The sequence below is a fragment of the Paramacrobiotus metropolitanus genome, unplaced genomic scaffold (genome assembly GCF_019649055.1).
Source record: "Paramacrobiotus metropolitanus isolate TYO unplaced genomic scaffold, Prichtersi_v1.0 Parri_scaffold0000043, whole genome shotgun sequence".
Classification (NCBI taxonomy): domain Eukaryota; kingdom Metazoa; phylum Tardigrada; class Eutardigrada; order Parachela; family Macrobiotidae; genus Paramacrobiotus; species Paramacrobiotus metropolitanus.
Window position 1 is genome coordinate 807994 of NW_026570263.1, and position 19117 is coordinate 827110.

At 48.9% G+C, this 19117-nt stretch overlaps 2 protein-coding genes and 1 long non-coding RNA gene across 5 annotated transcripts; all 3 read right to left on the reverse strand.

Annotated features, from left to right (window-relative positions):
- Positions 1-3898: 3898 nt before the first annotated feature.
- Positions 3899-4696, reverse strand: LOC129591009 (uncharacterized). Its single transcript, XM_055486489.1, has 2 exons — positions 4209-4696; positions 3899-3995 (listed from the first exon to the last, which is right to left on the reverse strand). Exons 1-2 carry the CDS (start codon positions 4660-4662, stop codon positions 3940-3942), a joined length of 510 nt encoding a protein of 169 aa, XP_055342464.1. The 5' UTR covers positions 4663-4696; the 3' UTR covers positions 3899-3939.
- An 84-nt stretch (positions 4697-4780) lies between these two features.
- Positions 4781-6398, reverse strand: LOC129591019 (uncharacterized). The gene is made up of 3 exons (XR_008690790.1): positions 6308-6398; positions 5057-5231; positions 4781-4906 (listed from the first exon to the last, which is right to left on the reverse strand). It is a non-coding gene; the product is annotated as an uncharacterized LOC129591019 (long non-coding RNA).
- Positions 6399-10478: 4080 nt separating this feature from the next.
- On the reverse strand, positions 10479-18754 carry LOC129590934 (neurabin-1-like). 3 transcript variants are annotated; one of them, XM_055486381.1, is made up of 12 exons: positions 18458-18754; positions 18288-18364; positions 16848-17455; positions 16249-16692; positions 15304-15866; positions 14765-15007; positions 13990-14460; positions 13484-13603; positions 12978-13418; positions 12141-12489; positions 11614-11958; positions 10479-11477 (listed from the first exon to the last, which is right to left on the reverse strand). In XM_055486381.1, the coding sequence occupies exons 3-12, from the start codon at positions 17425-17427 to the stop codon at positions 10885-10887; spliced, it is 4149 nt and encodes a 1382-aa protein (XP_055342356.1). In that variant the 5' UTR covers positions 17428-17455; positions 18288-18364; positions 18458-18754; the 3' UTR covers positions 10479-10884. The 3 variants fall into 3 exon arrangements, with proteins under 3 accessions (XP_055342356.1, XP_055342357.1, XP_055342358.1); XM_055486382.1 differs by having other exon boundaries at positions 18454-18754; XM_055486383.1 differs by lacking the exons at positions 18288-18364; positions 18458-18754 and having other exon boundaries at positions 16848-17465.
- Between the last annotated feature and the right edge of the window lie 363 nt (positions 18755-19117).

Here is a 19117-nt window from a genome sequence, read left to right on the forward strand (position 1 = left end):
TGGTCGCGGAGGGCCACCCATACCGACGGGCCGCAACACTGGGGGTACAGCTCGTGGTAAACTGCCGGGGCCGAGGGAGCGCAACAGCCGGGGTAGCCCGGTGCGTGCAAGGGGAACGCTTGCGGCCAGACGCGCGACGCGTGGATGTAGCGGGCCGGGGTGGTGGCCGAGTCGAAGTCCACCAGCACCTCGTCTCCGCGCAGGTCCTGGATGTATCCCAGCCAGCACTCCTCCCGCTCCGGATCCATCCGCACCACCACAGTGTTCTGGTAGTTGAGGGACGCGCTGCTAACGCGAAGCCGGCGAAATGCCGGCAACACTAGTGTGGCATCCATTTACTTATAACTGCAGGCAAGCGGCCTACAAATTGCCAATACAGTATCAGACCGTCATGAATTAAACACGCCTTCAATAAGTATCATGTCATAAGTACAAACGTAGTACTAGAAAACATTAATTTATAACAGAAACACTTGAATTAAATACGAGTACTCGGTCTACTTTGATAATAAAATTAATACTACTGGGGATTCTTATTATCGCTATACATATAATATTTTAACTACTTTATCTGCAGCATTTTAAATTAATTCCGAAAGTTATCAAATTATGCTGTGGTCCTGTGGAGCAAAAATCTTGACGACCTATTCTTGATTTTTAACAGCTTAAATGTTTACAGTTTTCTTCGAGTCTATTTGCCTTAACTGCTGAAAAGCCTAGTGCGTCGAGTACAGTACTTCCAAGCTAAACACTGCAGACGACTTGGGTGGCCATGATAACATAATTCATATAATTATATACATTCATTACAACATTTGGGAGCACTAGTTCACTTTCAGTCACAATCTCAAGCTATTAAGCATAAGAAGAGAAACACGGCCCGACTCCAAGCATTGATTTGAACTGAATTGAACTGCACAGTTAGTGAAGCGTTGATTGGTATAAATGACCCAATCAAATGAGTGTGGGCTACACCAGATCCACCTATTCATAAGGCGCGTTATGGTGGTCCTGGAAACGAAAGCAGACATTTCGGAATTTGCGATAAGCAAGCGGCCAGTACCCATGCTATAGATAGCATGACTTCAAGGCACCGCGTCCTGCGTCTGAAAGGGATGCTTGCCTCTTTCGCCTTGCGAAAAACTGCACGCGCAATGGACCGACCACGGGCAGACACAGGGCAGACCAATTTCTCCCTCCTCCTATGTCTCCTCCATTGTTTTGCATCGCGTATGCGCATGACCACTACCGGACTCCGCATAGTCACTTTTGTGAGTCGGGCCCGTGCCTGTGGGAGCAGGCCATGTCTTAGAGAGCAGCGTCTTAATTACTTTTTAATTACTTTTTATGGCCCCTGCGCCCGGCTTGTGCGCCTGCTCTCTTGATCGGCGGCTTATCGCAAATCAGGTATTGCACATTTCCAGTTATCACTACTTTACGTTTACGCATTCAAGTTTCCAGTAGGTGGCAGTTCGATGCGCGGCCACCTTGTTCTTAATGTCCTTCATGAGCTGGATCTGTTCCTGGCTGAGCGCCAGACTCAGCCCCATCCCGCTGCCCTGGCCGCTGACGAGGCTGTTGAACTTCTCCACCGGCATGTTGACGATCTCCTCCGCCGACACCGGCAGGCCCAGCTCCGAGGCCGCGCGGTCGTCGCGGTTCGGCCGGCTGCGCAGCTCCCCCGTGATCGACACCGAGCCGCCGCGGCTGCGCCCCTGCGTTGAGCCGCAGCTCTCGGCCGCGCTGGCGCTCCCCATCTCCTCACTGCTTTCCCGACTCTGCACAAAACACACACAATTATACAGCATCAACTAATAACAACATCTTTCTCGTTATTCAGTTGCAGCAACACATCTTCATTCACATTCACCGGCAACGCGTACTCATATATGTGGCGTGAGGCACTGCACTATGACAGCTTTATCTGGAAGGCGGTTCAAGTGCAGTCAAATGCTTCCGAAACTGAGTGGACCGTTTCTCCCTTGTTCTCCCAAAAGCATTTTACCGAGTGTAGACATCTTACATTTCGATTCTGCACCCCACACACCCATTGCTTCAAAAACCAAAAACGAAACTGAAGCACAAAGCACCGAAATTAAAATTTCGAGCACATATCCGTGCTTCGCCTCCGGGTATAAGTCAATATTTATTAGACGCGTAGGACGTATATATTGTATTGCACAGTTCTCAAAAGAAGTCGCAGGCCGTGCGCTGGTCACGGCTGGTGGTAATTTGCATGCTGGACGTCAAAGATCTCTGCGATTCCCAGAATGCCAGTTTGCTGAGTTGCCGCAGATCCACACTCTTCGGATCAACATCGTGGGAGTCTACATACTGATACATACGGTACTTGCTGATTGGCAAATGCCAGCTGAAAACGCTTTCATAACGTCAATCGACACACCGAATGGAGAATTACTAGTACAAAGATGCAAGTAAGCGAAAGTTCGTGCACGGAAGGGTACTTGCCCGAAATGACTGCCAAGAGTGCCTTGTATCCTCATCGACACGCTTCCGCAGATTTACTTACGAATGCGCTGATTGAAATGACAAATTTTAAACATTAAGAAAACATCCGGAATCACTGCTGCCGCTGGAGATTATAGGGCGTGCGTCCACTGTGTCCAAAACCGCCGTTGACAACGGCTACTACACTTCAAAAGGCCGCAAACCGAGATTCCCCGCTAGGCGCTTACTACCTGTGGAGATTTCTTTATGAATCGGTTTAATTTAGCGTTGTTTTTGATTTCAAGATCTGGGCGGTGCTAAGGATGGTAATATCCAATATCCAAAAGTGTTTATGGATATTGGATATTTAAAGTCATTTACCATTGGTAATTTTGACCGAGATCCTGGAAGGTGATGTACATTGACACACACAAACCCCGGGGCCAGCCAGACGGTAAATGCCTTGTAATATGATCGTTGCGTATATGTAATCATGGTCTGGCCTAATAGCGGTAGGCCGTAGTCATGGAATTGTCCTGGGGGGGGGGTGGGACCTTTAATAAGTATAACATGAGGGTACAAACTATGTACTAAAAAAGGACAGGTGTGATGAAGCGTACGAGACAGCGGCAACTACAGCTCCTTAGGGGTGAACTGCCATTCACGCACACCGATGTTAGGGGACCAGTTGTCTGCCGTGAACATTTTCTCAGACTCACTGGCGTAAGAACCAACACGTGCGAGCACACTATTCTTACGACCCTTTTTAGCAGAATAAATGGAGACAAATCTAACAGAGATCCCAATGGATTCCATTGTTGCCTTCAGATCCTTGCTGTAGTCATCAGGAGTCTGGTGTTCAGTGTATTGTACACAGGAATTGTCCTGTGAACTTCGTCATTCGTGCAACAGTAATTAATACCGGTAATTACCAATTAGGTAGCCCTTTTTTAATTTAAAAGTGCAGGTACTGCCCAGTGCCAACGTTCATGGTCAGCTAGCAACGAAGTTGAAATTCACTGGCGTTATACTGTACAATGTCAATTATCGCTACGTCAGGGAAAAATAGGATTGCGATGAAAGATCATCCCGTTCGAAAATTTCCTTATATGGACGTTGAAAATGTCGAATTCAAGTTCTACTATTTTCAAGGTCATCTTGAAAGCTTTACCGAAGCCAGCAAAACCGGAACCGGCATCAGTGGCACGGGCTAAAAATATTTTTTTACTAAATAAATTGCACGTGACACAGTTTCTGAACATGTAAATCTGACAGTATATTATTTTTTCAGAAAGTTATAGTTTTCTTTCCGATTTCGATGTCCCATGTTTTTTTGAAGTTATGTTATAAAAGATCTTGTTGCTTGTCGCTTGATAAAGTAATCTATGAGGCACTGTTACTGCTGGTGGTGCCCAGTGTATGTTTCGACAGTAAACATCTCATAGATTGCCCACAGTGCAAGTCTGCTTAGTTCGCCGAGATGCACACTTCTCAAGTCGACGTGGTCCCACGCGTGCGGACTGCCATCCGAATGGAACCCGCTGAACCTGCAGGCACAGCAACAATATTATTGCAACACTCGACCTACTTGTAGACGCAACAACGTTTAAATCTGAATCATTTTAAGTAGTATTACGCGAATGCACTTTTTGTTAAATAGATGACCTTTGCCAGTACGCGTACTAGAATTACAAAAACACATGTGCAGCTGATGAGACGGTGCACCGGTGCAGGTTAGACGACAATGGCTGATGACGTACATGTTGAGGAAGTAGCGGATGGGCTGCCATTCCTGCGGGTACTGCAGTGTCTGGCACCAGCGAGCGCGCACAGCCGCCACTTTGGCAAGAACGTCGGCAGTGGCCGGCGGCAACGCCCGGTCCTTGACCACATCAGGCGCCGCCGGACCGGCTCCCAGCCGTCGCGGCACTCCAGGACCAGGCGGGCAATGTCGACCAGTGTCACATCCAACACCGACTGCACACGCACAGCATCGCGTGGCGATGCTCGATCGAAGAAGCGCTGTTCTCTAAATGGCAAGGAAGGGAAGGCCCGGCCTTGCGAGCGCATTTCCTCATAAAGGTCACCCCGCACTTGCCACCCCTCCAGGACCAGTCGTGCACAGTGCGGCTGGAGGGCCTGCAGGGAGGTCGGTACCGCTGTGCACCGTTGGCGGAAGGACTTGAGCAGGAGGAACGGCAGCTGGATGGCCATGATGGCAAATAAATCCACCACCCAGTTGGCGATGTGCCACTCAAAGTACAGATCCGCCTCCCAGTCCCGGCGTGCGGTGATGGTGACGCTCTTCGTGGCGGGACTGATTGTCCGGCACAAGACCATGGCGATGTGGCAGCAGTTATGGTCGCCGCACTGCGTGCTGGTCAAGTTCTCTGTTAAGATGCTGATGTGGTGCGTTGCGCGGTCGCCCGACAGTATCACTTGCCACAAGGCACACACTCTGTACAGAATAGACAAAATAACTTTACCTGCTCAAATAAATACGCTGCGGTACACGTACTAATACGTAATAGTAACCAGAACGCACTGTAGTATATAATTACGGACACTATCATCAAGAAATTACAATTGCGAATTGAATTAATTTTACCGTCTGGCGCGGGCCTGAGTGTGCAGGTCCAATTCTTGCAGGATCTCGGTCAACACTATCAGCGGCAGATGGCATAAACGAGCGCTTGCACAAGTCCAGCTGCCAGTGGCAGTGTCATTGCCGGTATTCCCGTTGCTCTCGCCATTAATATCTCTGGGCACGCATCCTTCAATTCCTTCAAAATACAACGAACGATTAACCGTACCTTGAACAAATCTGGCCGGCAACGTTGAACAACCGCTTCCAATAAGAGCTGTCGCAGATTTAATTTTTTCCAGTTTTCTTATGTTCTGGTTCTTATGAATTCGAGGTGTCTAGAAAGTAAGAATAAGTATGTACGTACCGTATGTACGCGTACGAGTGCGTACTACGATAATATTATAATTTTTATTAAGAATGTAATTATTACTATTATAAATAAGTTTATTTATAATAATATTATAATAATTTATGTTAATACCTCTTTAGTCGCCATGAGTATACTAACGCGCTATGCGCAGATTGCGCGTATTACATACGTGTTATGACGTACGTGTTGTCTGTTCTGTTACGTACGAATTACGATTGCTGTTCTTGTCTAACGCATTTGATCGCTAATTCCATCCACGATTCTGGTTTAACTAATCAGTCTGAAGTTTCTAACTTCAACCAAATCTGTGAGCTTGTTTCTAGCTGAAAGGTCGTGTGACTTCAGGTTAGAAGGAAGTTCATTCGTTCTGTTCTTTTTGCGTTGTGCGTTCGGTTTGGTGATTAAACATTTGGGAAGTTCCACAGTGTTTCGGTTTCGGTAACTTTCGTTAGACACGGCAATCCGCTTGTACCTAGCGGAAGTACCACTTACGGAGTCCAGAGCACAAACCCACTCTGTTGTCGCGGTGCGACTTCCGCATAGCATGTCAATACTTACATTATATGACGGTATATCTATTCAACTTATTTGCACCAAGCGCGAAGCGCGAGATGCTGCAATAAGTCTTCGTCAACAGCATAAAATTTTTCTGAAACCACGAAGAGCGTACGTCACGCTTTTCCAATTCTACAATCCCAATACCATTTCCCAGTGGTGTTGGCGCTCGCGCTCGTGCAATAATGTGGTTCGCAACCACCGCTAGAAGTACAGAATTACAGTACAGTTGTGCACCCATCCGAACGTCCGATCGCCGTCCGGATGGGTGCACAACCTTTGCCTGGAAGCGTGGTATGTGCCTGGCGTGGGACGCGACGTGCGTGGATACCGTTGCGATGTCTTACCTGCAATCCACGTCAGTTACCGCTGGAGCTGCTGCTGCGGAGGCCGAAGATAAAAAATTACGACTGTACTCTTATTTGGAGGGTAGATATGTCTTCTCTCCACTAGGTTTCGAAACTCTTGGGCCATGGGGGAAGCTAGCCATACTCTTAGTAAAAGAAATCGGCAAACGACTTCAACTACACACGGGTGAACCTCGCTCCCATGAATTTCTCCGTCAACGGTTGTCACTAGAAATTCAGCGGGGCAACGCCGCTTCAGTATTCGGAACAGTGGATGGAGCGGCAGCTTTAAATGAAATTTTGTTGTTGTGATTACTGTTTCTTTTCAATCTTTATGTATACGCGTTTATGAAATAAAAGTACAGAATAGATAAGAAGTACTGTACTCACTCACTCACACACTGTACAGAGTACTATACTTTTTCGTACAGTGAGGCGCGATCGCATGCGATTAGCATGTTGATCCAGAAGGGTCAAGCTTGGAAAATATTACGTACGTTCGCGAAGGTCAAAGCAATTAACCTTCAAATCTCACGTTTAATGGGCAATAGCCACCACGGTAACAATGAGTGCGAGCGCCGGTACACTACTTAATAGTTAACCTTTAAATTAAATCAGAATTGTGTTGTCTTGAGTACTTAGTTAGTACTTAGGAGTGGTCATATTAAAGGTTCCAACTCTATTAACCTGTTATTGTTTCCAAAAACTATTCGATGAGCATACAACTCACTGTAGACGTCACGGAACAATTTCCCATACTTGGTTTGGATGATTTATCATGATTATTACACAAAATGAGTAATACTTACCGGAAAATAAAAACTTTATTAGAATACCACACATTTTATCCTACTAGGTGATATATAAGTCTCATATTTTGGTCAATATGCGCTGATTTGAACTTTACTGGTAAGCATAAATTGTGATCGGAATGTTGGTTATGGTTCAGACTGCAGACGCACGTATATGTACGCAGTACGCGCTACGCACCCTCGATTTGGATGGTGTGACAAGTGTGGTCCGTGGGAAGTACGGACCGGCTGGCCTCGGTCGGTGACGCTGCATACTGCTCCAGTATCTGCAGCAATAATCCTGCTGTCCAGTTCACGGCAGCGGTGTCGTTAACGTTCTGGCCGCCAACGACAATAAGCGTACAGCGATGCGTGGCGATATCGATGCGCAGGTGGAAACGGCACTTGCACATGTCCTCCCCGGCAAACATCGAAGGATACGCTGCACGGATCACTTGGCGGAACGTCTCGATCAACTGGCACGCGTCCGTTGTTGTGACAAACATGGGGACAGGCACAGCTGACAATGATTCGGCCAGGAGGATCTCGTGCTGTGTGTAGAGAATGCCACTGGTCCCGCTGGACCTGGACAGCAGCGATGGTTGGTCGAAGGGCAACCGGCTCATCAACTGACAGCGATCCACAACGGCAATCATATCACGATCCGCACCAGCCGCACTCGCCGCATTAATTATAGCGGCTCCTTTCGTGCTGACGTAATACATGCGGCATTCGTAGAAGAGAAGCCACACGCGGCGCACCGTGGCCGGCCGGAAGCGGAAGGGGCCGTCGTGGTGGTCGCGGAGGGCCACGAAGACCGAGGGGCCACAACACTGGGGGTACAACTCGTGATAAAATGCCGGTGCCGAGGGGCCGCAGCAGTCGGGGTAGCCCGGCCCTCGCGACTGGAAGGCTTGCGGCCACACGCGCGACGCCTGGATGTAGCGGGCCGGGGCGCTGACGGAATCGAAGTCCACCAGCACCTCGTCACCGCGAAGCTCCTGGACGAAGCCCAGCCAGCACTCCTCCCGCTCCGGGTCCATCCGCACCACCATGGTGTTCTGATAGTTGAGCGACGCGCTGCTAACGCGAAGCTGGCGAAATGCCGGCAACACTAGTGTGGCATCCATTTATTTACAACTGCAGGCAAGCGGCCTTGGCCGGACGCTACAAATTACAACTGCCAGTATAATTTCAGACCTTCATGAATTAACTAGTCTGATAATAAAATTAGTATTACTGGGAATCCTTACTAATTCGCTACATAATACTCGGTATTTTTACTACCTTATTTTGCGAATTTTAAGTGAATTCCAAAAGTTATAAAATTCGTATTGAAATTTAAAAAGATGATGGAACTTTGGATCGGTGTAAGACGGTCGTCATAGTTAGGTATGTGTTACCGGTTTATGTGCGAAATTTCAGGAAGATGGGCCATAATGAGACGTTTGCTACACCTAAATCGGCTGATCATGAGTGCACTTAAACGTGTTGAAATTTTCGCTCTCTCATAATGATTAAACTCCGCAGCCGGAAGTTGCGCGGGCAAAAGTACTGTATTTCACGCCTGTATATTTATTTGTACGAGTCGTACTTGGATAGATGAGCACTGGAAAACAGGGGCCGTGTTCGGCTGCAGCCAGCGCAGATATCGGTAGTCAGTATGCAGAGTTTCAGTTTCCGCAGATTAAAATGATTAAAAGCTAATTAAAATGATTATAAAAAGTTATTCACTGAACAATCACCCGAATCAATAATGTCATTCGAAATCTTAATGACGTGCACTAAAAGAACCCAAAACAACTGCGTTTCCTTGTTGGCAAGAGAAAGCAATAAAGCAATGCAAAAAATTTGGCGGTGCGCGAACGCGAAAGTTTCCGTGGATATAGCATCAAACACGTGTACCTGTTATAACCACGGGACCTTCGCGTCCGTGCAAGCTACGGAACATAATGTGCCGGGACTCTTCCCTACTACAGTCACAGTACAGTGTACGAGTACAAGTTTACAAAATAATGAAAATATATAATACAATGCAAATGTATGTACCTAACTAAGTGTAGATTTGACATGCGTGCGACGCAGTTTCTGATGCAGCGCTGCAGCGTGGAACGCCAGTGTTCTCGGAAGCGTTGAGTGCAGACGATGACAGCTGTGGTCTTGTGCAGCCGAACGATCCTGACGAACGGTTCATGATTTAAACAGTTTACTTACATATACAGTCTTATTTAAGTCTAATTGTCTGAAAGACTGTTCATGCAGAAACTGCGAACATAGTCCAGGAATGTACACTCACTATGCTGTACAGAAAAGACATTCGTAGTACAGAGTAGTAGTGCGTCGAGTCCGTCCAAGCTAAACGCCGACGACCAGTGGCCATGATAATAATTATAACTTGCAACTATAAGATCATTTGAATGATGTAAAAAGATGCAGCTTGCGCGCCTGCTGAAGTTAGGACTTAGGAGTATGGTTTAAATCGCAATAAAGGCTGTATTTTTTCCGTGGAGCAGTCATAATCTCGAACTTACCTTCACAAGTACTAAAGCACAAGAAGAAGAATACGGAATCAGGAACATGAAGGCTGTACTGTGTTAACTGCAAATTTGCAACGTCTGGTTTTGTTTCTAGGACCACCAGAACGTCGTTCTCGTTCTGAGAACGAGAGTTAGTCAGTTAGGTCCTAGAAAGAAAATGTTATGAATTAGTTATGAATCGTAAGGACGCTCATTGGAGCGTGGTCAGCGCATCCCGCCCCAATCGGCGACAGCTGCCCGCAAGCTGACCGACCACGGACGGCAGCGGTGACCGGTTGGCCGCGTCTCATTTGACCTTTTTGCCATCCCTAATTTTGACGCGCTTGTATGGGATACTGTGGCAGTGTCTCATGTGCATGCCAGCTCGAAGAAAGCAGCAAGTGTAGCACAACTGGCGGAAGCATTCAAGCAAGCAAGCGCCGAACATAGGATTTTATATCGAGGATTTAGGATATCTTTTCTATCCGTTGGCAGTGGAGACGCTCGGAACCTTCGGAGTTCGGAACGCCTTTTGCCGAGCTGATTCGTTTGGTAGGCAGACAGATCCGCGCAGTCACCGGGGAACCGCGATCGACGGCTTTTTTCAGACAACCTTTAAGACTTAAGTTTAGCGGTAGTCGCAGCGGCTGTTTTGGGGGCACTTAACGTACGACACAGGATTCTCAATGTTTTTTCAATGTTTAAAATTTATGCTTTTAAGTAGTGTAAAGCTGCGCGCGACGCGAATTGTTACGTGTACTGGCTGATGCCTCCTATATATATACTCGTATTAGACGCAATAGACGCTTATATTAGACGCGATTCAAATGATACCATTGGCGAGTACGCAACAGGCTAGACGAGGAACGATCTGCGTAATTTATGAACACGTGCAACGAATTATTCAGTGGCAGGGTATCAGCAGAAAAGAGCAGCCAAAAAGTGGCGGAATAAGTCAGCAGTTCAACAGAAGAAAACTGCACTTGATGGTGAGACAAGCCATCACGATTAATTAACCAGTAAGGTTATAAGGCAGACACATTTCTCCGGAAAAGACAGACACAAAAACGCAGTCTCCTGGGCATCCGCCCCCGGCCGCCAAACCCTGTAAAAAAACCTGCCCCACCAATAAACAATAAGACCACAATAGGAGGAAGGCCGAAACGCCGGAACTCCGTGCAGATTAATTTCGATTTAATTCTGATTAATTCCAAATAAATTCCGATTTAATTCCGAAAAATTCCCAAATATTTCCAGAATAATCCCCCGTCTAAGCGTCGGATAAGGAGGTCTTGCGCGGACTGTTGAGGTGCAGGAAGGCGGTCTTCTCCTTGTCCTTCTTGGCCAGCTGCTTATCTTTCCGCTGCCGGTTCTTCTCCTCGCGCACCATCACGCCGCGCAACTCCCGAATCTTCTTCTTCATAAACGTCCGCTCCGCCTCACTGGCCACGCCCAGGGCCTTCAGCGCCTTCCCGTCCAGCGTCAGCAGCTTCGCCCCGTCGACGTTGTTCAAGGCGAAGCTGGCCATGTGCTGCTGCAGCTTGAAGCTGAGCATCCACTGCTGCACGTGGTGACTGGTCCAGTACACGGCGTCCGCCGCCCCGGACGGCGGTTTCTCGGGTGTCGACTGCTTGCTGCCGCTGGACGCCGAGCCCACCGAGACGGAGGAGGGCGACTGCGGCAGGATGGAGCTGGCGTCGGAGGGGGAGCGCTCGCTGCGCGATAAAGAGGCCGTGCGCGACGCCGAACGCGGGAGCGAGGCGTGCGTGGCTAAATGGAAGTTCTTCAGCGGGCTGAACTTGCCGACGGGCGTCTGGCTGTCCAGCGGCACGGCGATCGTCTCGAAGGTGTCCATGTTGTCGCCTGCAACCACGGCCATATAAAAATTTAATTTTTATTAATTTAATTTAATTTTTTTACGATCCTTGAATATTATTCATTTTATTCTTACGCATTTTATTCATTTAAATGAGGAAAATGGTAGAAATAAATTGTCTACCTTTGGCAGCCGGCGAATTCCCGCCCGATAATGGCGAGGGACGTTCCAGTGTCCCGTGGCGGTGACCGTTGCCGGCGGGCGGCGTGTGCATGGGCAGGAGGACGGGGGGTCGCGCGGGGACCGCCGGCGGCGGGAGACTGGGCCGCGGCGGCGTCTTGGCCGGCCCTGTTGGCGAGGACAGCGAGTCCTTCTCAAGGGAGTGGCGTTTGGGCGTGGGCGGCTGACGACTGGCCAGCGAGCCGCGCGCCACCAGCTCCGCTTTGCTGCGCGCCGCCGTGTTGTCCAGCAGCTGCGTGTCGCCCGGCATGTTGCGGAAGAAGGAATCCTCGCCCACACCGCTCAAGTCTGCCATTAAAAAATTCATAAAAAATGATAAAACACTGATAAAAGAATAATTAAAAAATTATAAATTGAAAAACATAGTTAAAAACAAATCAGCGCTTCTGCAATCAGCGGAAATTTCACTAAAAATTATATGTTTTAAAAGAAAATGGTTATTTAAATAACTTTCAACGAGGAAAACGTACCGGAAGGAGCCTGTGTGAGGAAGGAATGCAGCGATCCGTCGGCGTCGTCGATTTCGTTCTCGGAGACGGAGATGTCCAGCGACAGGTCCTGGGAGTTGTTGCGTTCCAGCAGGAACTTGGTCAGTGGCGACAGGGGATCGCCGGCGCTGTGGGCGGCGGTGGGAAGGGGGCCGTGCTCGCCCAGCTGCGACTGCAGACTGCTGATGTGCTCCTGCAGGTTGGCGATGATGCTCGTGTACTTGATGTCGCGCTGCTCCAGCTGCGACTGGAAGTCCTTGATTAACCGTTTGGCCTTGTTGTACTTGCGCTCCAGCATGGCGTAGCGCGACTGTGTTTCTATCAGCGCGGCCTATCAACATCAATAAATTAAACTCTCTGTGATTGAATTCTGAAATTTATCCCATAAAGTTCAACGGAAAAATAGCAAAATGAGCAAAGCTAAAATTAATCCAAATACAAATACATAAATTATACAATTTACATTTATATTAAATTTCGACTTTCGCCTCACATAAGAAATCCAAAAACAATCACAAAATGTTTTCCAAATTACTGTCTCTTTTATGAATTTTTTGTAATTTGATTTGATGAGTTAAAAGTTGAAATTTAATTTGAGAAATTTAATTTGAAATTTAATTTAATTTAATTTTTCAACTTTTAACTCATCAAATCAAATTACAAAAAAATTCATAAAACTTTCGAAAATCGCTGTTTTAATTACATTCCGACTTTTAGGTCCCGAAATTAAGCCGACAAACTTGCAGAAATTCCAAAACAGCTTTTCTTAGATTTATTTGATGAACATGAGGGAAAAAATCGAAAGATACTCCGGCTGACCTGCAGATCGGTGACGCTCTGCTGCGCGTTGCGCTGGTTCTCCTCGGCGGCGCGCAGCTGCTCGCGGTGCAGCTGCAGCTCGCGTTCGAGATCCTCGGAGCGGTGGGCGCGTGATTCCATCTCCTGGAGGTGCGCGCGCAGGCGGTTGACCTCGGTCTCGGCGGTGGCGCTCTTCTGCTGCGCCTCGGCCAGGCGCAGCTGCAGACTGTCCACGTCGAAGGCCACCGGCGACAGGCCGCGGCCGTCCTGCGCCGCCGACAGACGCGCGGCGAACTCGGCCTGCTGCTGGTGCTGGCCGGGGTACACCAGGTCGTGCTCCAGGTCCGCCGAGGGCGTGTGCGGCTCGTAGTCCTCCTCGAAGACCGGCTCGTCGCCCTCGGCGGCGAAACTGTGCACCTCGTCCGCGTGCTGCTGCTGCTGCTGGTGAAAATTGCGCAGATCCTGCCGGCGGAAAATTAACCGATTTATCCAAAATTTCCCATTTGAAGGGATGATTCAGTACTCACCGCTAAGGCCTCGGCTTCCGCCTGACGCTCCTTGTCGCGGGCCCGCGACTGCTCGATTAGCGACGCCACCTCGCTCTGCTCGTTGGCTTTTTCCCGGCCGATGACGAAACGCACCAGGCCCTACAAACAAAGCATTTCGTATTTCCAAAATAAATACAACCAGAACCAGAAAAAATAACCGGAAAACACAACCAGAAAAAATACGCGATAAATAGAAATGCAATTACAAATAAATAAAATCAATACGCGATAAAAAACAACCGTCAGAATAGCTGGAAATCGTGTTTTTTGTAGGAAGCTGCATGACATAATGAAGGCAGTGCACTGGTCAAAACTGTTGATACTGTATGGAAACTATAAAAATATACTCTTAACATTTTAGAACACAATATGGCTATTAGTTCGATAAAATGTTGTACGTTCAGTGGACAAGCAAATAAAATTAGAAAATACGCAAGGTATAAATACATAATTAATTTAATTTTTTAAGGAGAATGAACGGATACCTGGGTGGCGCGGAGGACCTGGGCGGCGTAGACCTGCGTGACGCCGACGAGGCTCTTGCCGTCCACCTCGATGATCTGGTCGTTGACCTTGATCCTTCCATCCGCCTCGGCCAGGCCGCTGACGCTCTTGACGAAGATGCCCAGCTTCTCCAGTCCCGCGTCGGCGCCCACGCCCATCCCGATGATGCTCAGCCCGAGGCCGCCGCCGGGCTCCTTGAACATCTCCACGGGGAAGACGTCCATCTTCTCGATGCGCTTCTCCAGCTCGTACTCGGCCGAGGCGGCCACCGGGTCCACGTCGGGGTTGCTGCGGTCGTACTCGTGGCTGGAGTGCGTGCTGAACACCAGCACGCGCCCGGCGTTGAAGCGCACTTTGACGGGGCGCGGGGTGAGGTCCGTCAGCAGGTGCTCCGGGTAGTCCTCGTCCGTGTCGCGGACGGCCATCGGCGCCTCCACGAAGTAATGCCCATCCTGCCAAAATACAAATTCACTTAAGAAACCCGAAAATTAGAATATTTCTTTTTTCGATACTGTATTTTTGCAAAATTATGGCTTTTCCGTCGAATTTTTTCGTACGAATATTCCCTTAAATTTTTGTATTTACAATTTCATTTTTCTCGTTATTTCCTGGCTTGAGAAAACCTAAATTTAAACTGTAAATCTGATTTCGATTGAGAAACGTTTTCTAGATTTTAAGCGGTTTCATGTGGATTTTAAGTGATGACGATTTCAAACAAGAATAAATTAACCGCAGAGCAATCCGGTGGATATGTACCTCCAGCACGTTTAAGGGATACATGTCGAAGACGTTGCCGGGGATCTTCTCGGCCGGCAGGAGGACCGGCGGCATCAGTAGACCGACGCCGGTGCGGCGGCCCTTGCGGCGGGGCGGCGCCGTCGGCTCCTCCTCCTCGTCCACTTCGTCCGTGGACTCCTCGTCGGAATCCTCCTCCTCGCTGTGATTTTCTTCAATGTAATCAGGTCGGTCGTTCACTCTCCCGGACGGCTCAAAAGATACCTGCAAACAAATTACCAATACATTCCAGTAATAAATTACCAACAAAAAAATTAATTATTTAGTGAAGGAAACTAAAATACAAAAAAATTAATAAAAAAAAAACAGTTTTTTATCAACTGATTACAAACACCATAAAACAAACGCACAGTTACGCACTTAACAATTTCATTCACTTATATCACATATTCACCACTTATATTTACATTTATATAATATTATTTCGTCACTTATATTACAATAATCGTTTTAAAAAAATAATTGATAATTCCCGAATAAATTGTGATATAAATAAGCACCTCTGTGTCGTTTGTCTCGGGCTCGGTGGTGGACTCATCAAGCTTGAAGACGACACCGTCGGTGGAACCGCGCAGGAAGATGCGCTGCTCCTCCTCCGTCATCAGCTCCATGTCCTCCTCGCTGACCGGCAGCACCTTCGGCTCCGCGGCGGCGCTGGGACGGACGGGCGACTCCTTCGAGGGCGACGCGAAGGCACTGGACAGGCCGGCCGGTTTGACGGGCAGCGGCGGCGGCGGGGACATGGAGGAGGGCAGGGGCGGCGCGGCCGGGTCGAAGTACTCGTCCTCGGCGGGATCATCTGTCACAACGCTCTCCCGCACCTGCGTGGGCGCTTCGACAGGCTTCTCCGGTGTCGGCTCGGTGAAGCGCGAGGTGATGACGAAGCGCTCGGGGGAGGCCGTGTCCCGGCGCGGCACCGCACTGGATTCGGAGGGTTTGGAGAAGAAGGCGGCCCGACTGGAGACGACGGAATCGGCTGCGGGTTTGTGATGCACTGGTGAGTGAATGGTTTCGTCCACGTGCGAGCGCGTGGCGGCAACTGGCGTCGCCGAAGACTGATGCGCTGTAAACATTCATACATGCTTTATTTTTGATTCATTTTCGATAGGGTATATTTTACTTATTTAAGACAGCTTTATTTATGTTTGTATTTCTTGGGTTATTTGATTGATTCTTCTTTATTTCACGTGACTTCACTTTCTCTGCTGTATTATTCTTTCATTTTTATGCTTATCCGATTACATTTTCCCGAATTTTCTTTACTGATTCGATTTATTTTTCTTTTGATTTTGAGTGCGTTTATTTTTCTTAAGTTTTCTTGATGTCAATTAGGCTTTCACTCTATTTTCATGCATTTCCATTTGTAATTCTCTCGTTTATGCAGGATCGTCAAAAAAACGGTAAAGAAAATACTCAGAAACCGAGAAACGCAGACTACAACGTACCGTTCAGGGAAGACACGACATCGTGTATTTTGGAAGCAGTGGTGGTGCGGAAAGGCGAGCCATTAACCAGCGGCTGCGGATGGGCCGTCTCTTTATCCATGGAACGCGAGGAGGGCTCCTGCCCGTCGCCGTCGCCGTCGGGGCTCTTCTTCTCGTACTCCGGCTCGCGTTTGGGCAGGAGATCGGGGCGGACGTGGTCGGGGCTGAGCTGCTGCTTGATCATCAGGCGAGATTCCGAGGAGGAGCGCTGCCGCGCATCACCGCGCTGGAAGTCGCCGGACGCGGCGCTGCGCGAGCGCGAGGAGGCCAGCCGCAGGTCGTGCGGGGACAGACGGCCCGGCGCCGCACTGCCCATCTCCGGACTGCCCGGTTTCCCGTTCTCCCACAGCGAGGAAGGACTGGCGGCGCGCCCGCTACTGCGGCCACGCACTGCAGCCGATCCGCCTGAATCACGCGGAACAGTGTCAACAACACAGGGAAATACTCGTAAAATGCGCCAACGTGTGCAGAGCAAACAGCGACTGATAACGCCAATCACACCGATAAGACACACTGATTACGCACTGTTTATGGCATTTTGATAAGAGTGAATGACTCACCCCCGGTGACTTTGCTGGCCTCTTCCTTGCGCAGGAAGAACTCCTTGGCGTGCTGGAAGCGCAGGACATGATCCTCCACCCCGGTGTGCAGCCCGGCGGCCGCCACGGGGAAGGAGCGGCGGCGGTCCTCCTTGCGCGGCGCCTCCGCCGCCGCGGCGTGCCCGTTGTGGTGGGGAGTGGGGAGGCTGGCGCGTTCGGGGGGCGCGGCGCTGCGGGTCAGATTCTCCTGGGCCATGCGCACCAGCTGGCTCTTCTTGACGGGGGACGCGCCGGTGTCGTGCGGGTCGTCGACGCTGCTGCGGCTGCTGGAGATGGAGGCCGTGCCGCTCTTACTGGGCAGCGCGGGGTGGTGGTGCTGCTGTTGGGCCAGGAAGATGCTGGCCATCTTGGGCACGGAGTCGCGCGTGGGCTTCTTGGGGAGGGCCGGCGCGGCGGGCCAGGCGGGGGCGGCGGCGCTGGAGACGGCGGCGCTCATGGCAGAGGGGGGCTTGGTCGAGGGGGGCTCGAAGCTGGAGCGGAGGGCCGCCAGACGGTTGCTAGTGCTGCTGACGACGACGGGACTCTCCGTGCTCATACTCATCCCACCAGGACAGTCATGCGACAACCACCTGCCAACGCCAACACCACACCTGTCAGTTATACGGTTTTTTTACTTTCCCGCTTCATTGTCAGTACACACATTATTACATCAACTTCGATTTAATTCAGACAGAACCACGTTGTTTTTACCTTTATTTAACGTCAGCTGTAACCAAAACCGAAAGCCTTCAAATTTAAGAACGACCCAAAATTATTTATTTACCTGATTAAAAATTCAATATTTCTTCTTTCTGAAACATTCCACCGAAACATCAAAAACTATGAAAAATCAAAATTGTTTATTTCTGAAACATTACATGATTACACAGGAAAATTAAAATTAAACATTTTTACTTTCTCGAAAATTATTCGGTATTTTTTTTCTGGAAAAATCCACAGAAAAATGGGAAAAATTTACAATTTCGAAGCACTGGATATTTCGACTTCAGCCTGCAGACAAGCACGAAAAAATATCGAACAAAATTCCAGAAACTTTAACTGGAGCGACAGGAATAAAAATAAGAATTTGTAACCGCGACGTTAAAAAACGAGGACCTGGCCAAATCGGCGTTCAACAAAGGAAGACAAAGATCTTATCAGAACAAGACGCGCATGTTGTGATTACACTTGAAACAGTAATTCTCAACCACCGCGCAACACTGTGATGGCAAAAGTTCAGCGGCCCCTTGAGCAGCGCAATCGCAGTGGCAACAGTAATAAGAGAGCAACGCGAGCAGGGCATGTAAACAACGAGCGCGAAAGCAGCCAGCGTCGCGCGTCTAATTAGCTGCTTCTGCAGCATGTAATCAGTAATACGGTTCAACATGGCAGAAAATTAATGATACCTTCACACACACTCACCCCCGTCATTCATCAACGGAAACGCCGTCAAACACGGATGCTGGCAGATTATCAGGGAGAGAGGAGACAAATGATTCCTGCAAAGACTGACGCTACAAATCGCGGTCAAACCACAGCAGGCCAGCGTGCAGATCAAAACTAAACGGCTTGTTTACATTTGGCCCACCTACACGATCGATCAATTTCGTCAATCGTCGACTCCTACGCCAAATGTAACAGGTAGAGAGAACGGGTAACGGTCCACTGACGTTGGCTGACGGACGGAGATTCCTCACCGAAAACTGAAAAACTTGAACAACGATAGCTGGCAGACGTTACAAGGATGGACGCATGATAATTCGTAATCCAGAGAATGATTGCGAGGATGAGCGACACGAAGTAATTAGTTTTTTCGCAGACCTGACAACCGAGATTGGCCTACATCGCGCACTTGTTTTGCTGGCAATAATTTGTAGTGAGCGCTGCAGAGTGCAGACGACGCTTGCAAGACCTTGCGGACACTTGTTCACGTCGATACAGATCGAGAACTGGGCCAACGCGCCACTAGCGTCACGAAGACATCACCAGTTGCTTACGCCGATCGCTTCATATTTCTCGTCACTTGGGCTTTTCAAACACCACCGCGATTGATCCAATTATTCTTTTCAATTTTTCTATTCAGATTTGCAATATTTATTTGTTGTACAAAACGCTGTTTGATCAGTAAAAGCAGAATAGTAAACCGCCGTAAACGGAAACCCAACATTTTACTCGTTACATTTCATTTGCGCGTGAATACCTCGCTACGTTACGCCTGCCTGCCTGCATTAACTGCCTTTGGTAATGGAAGC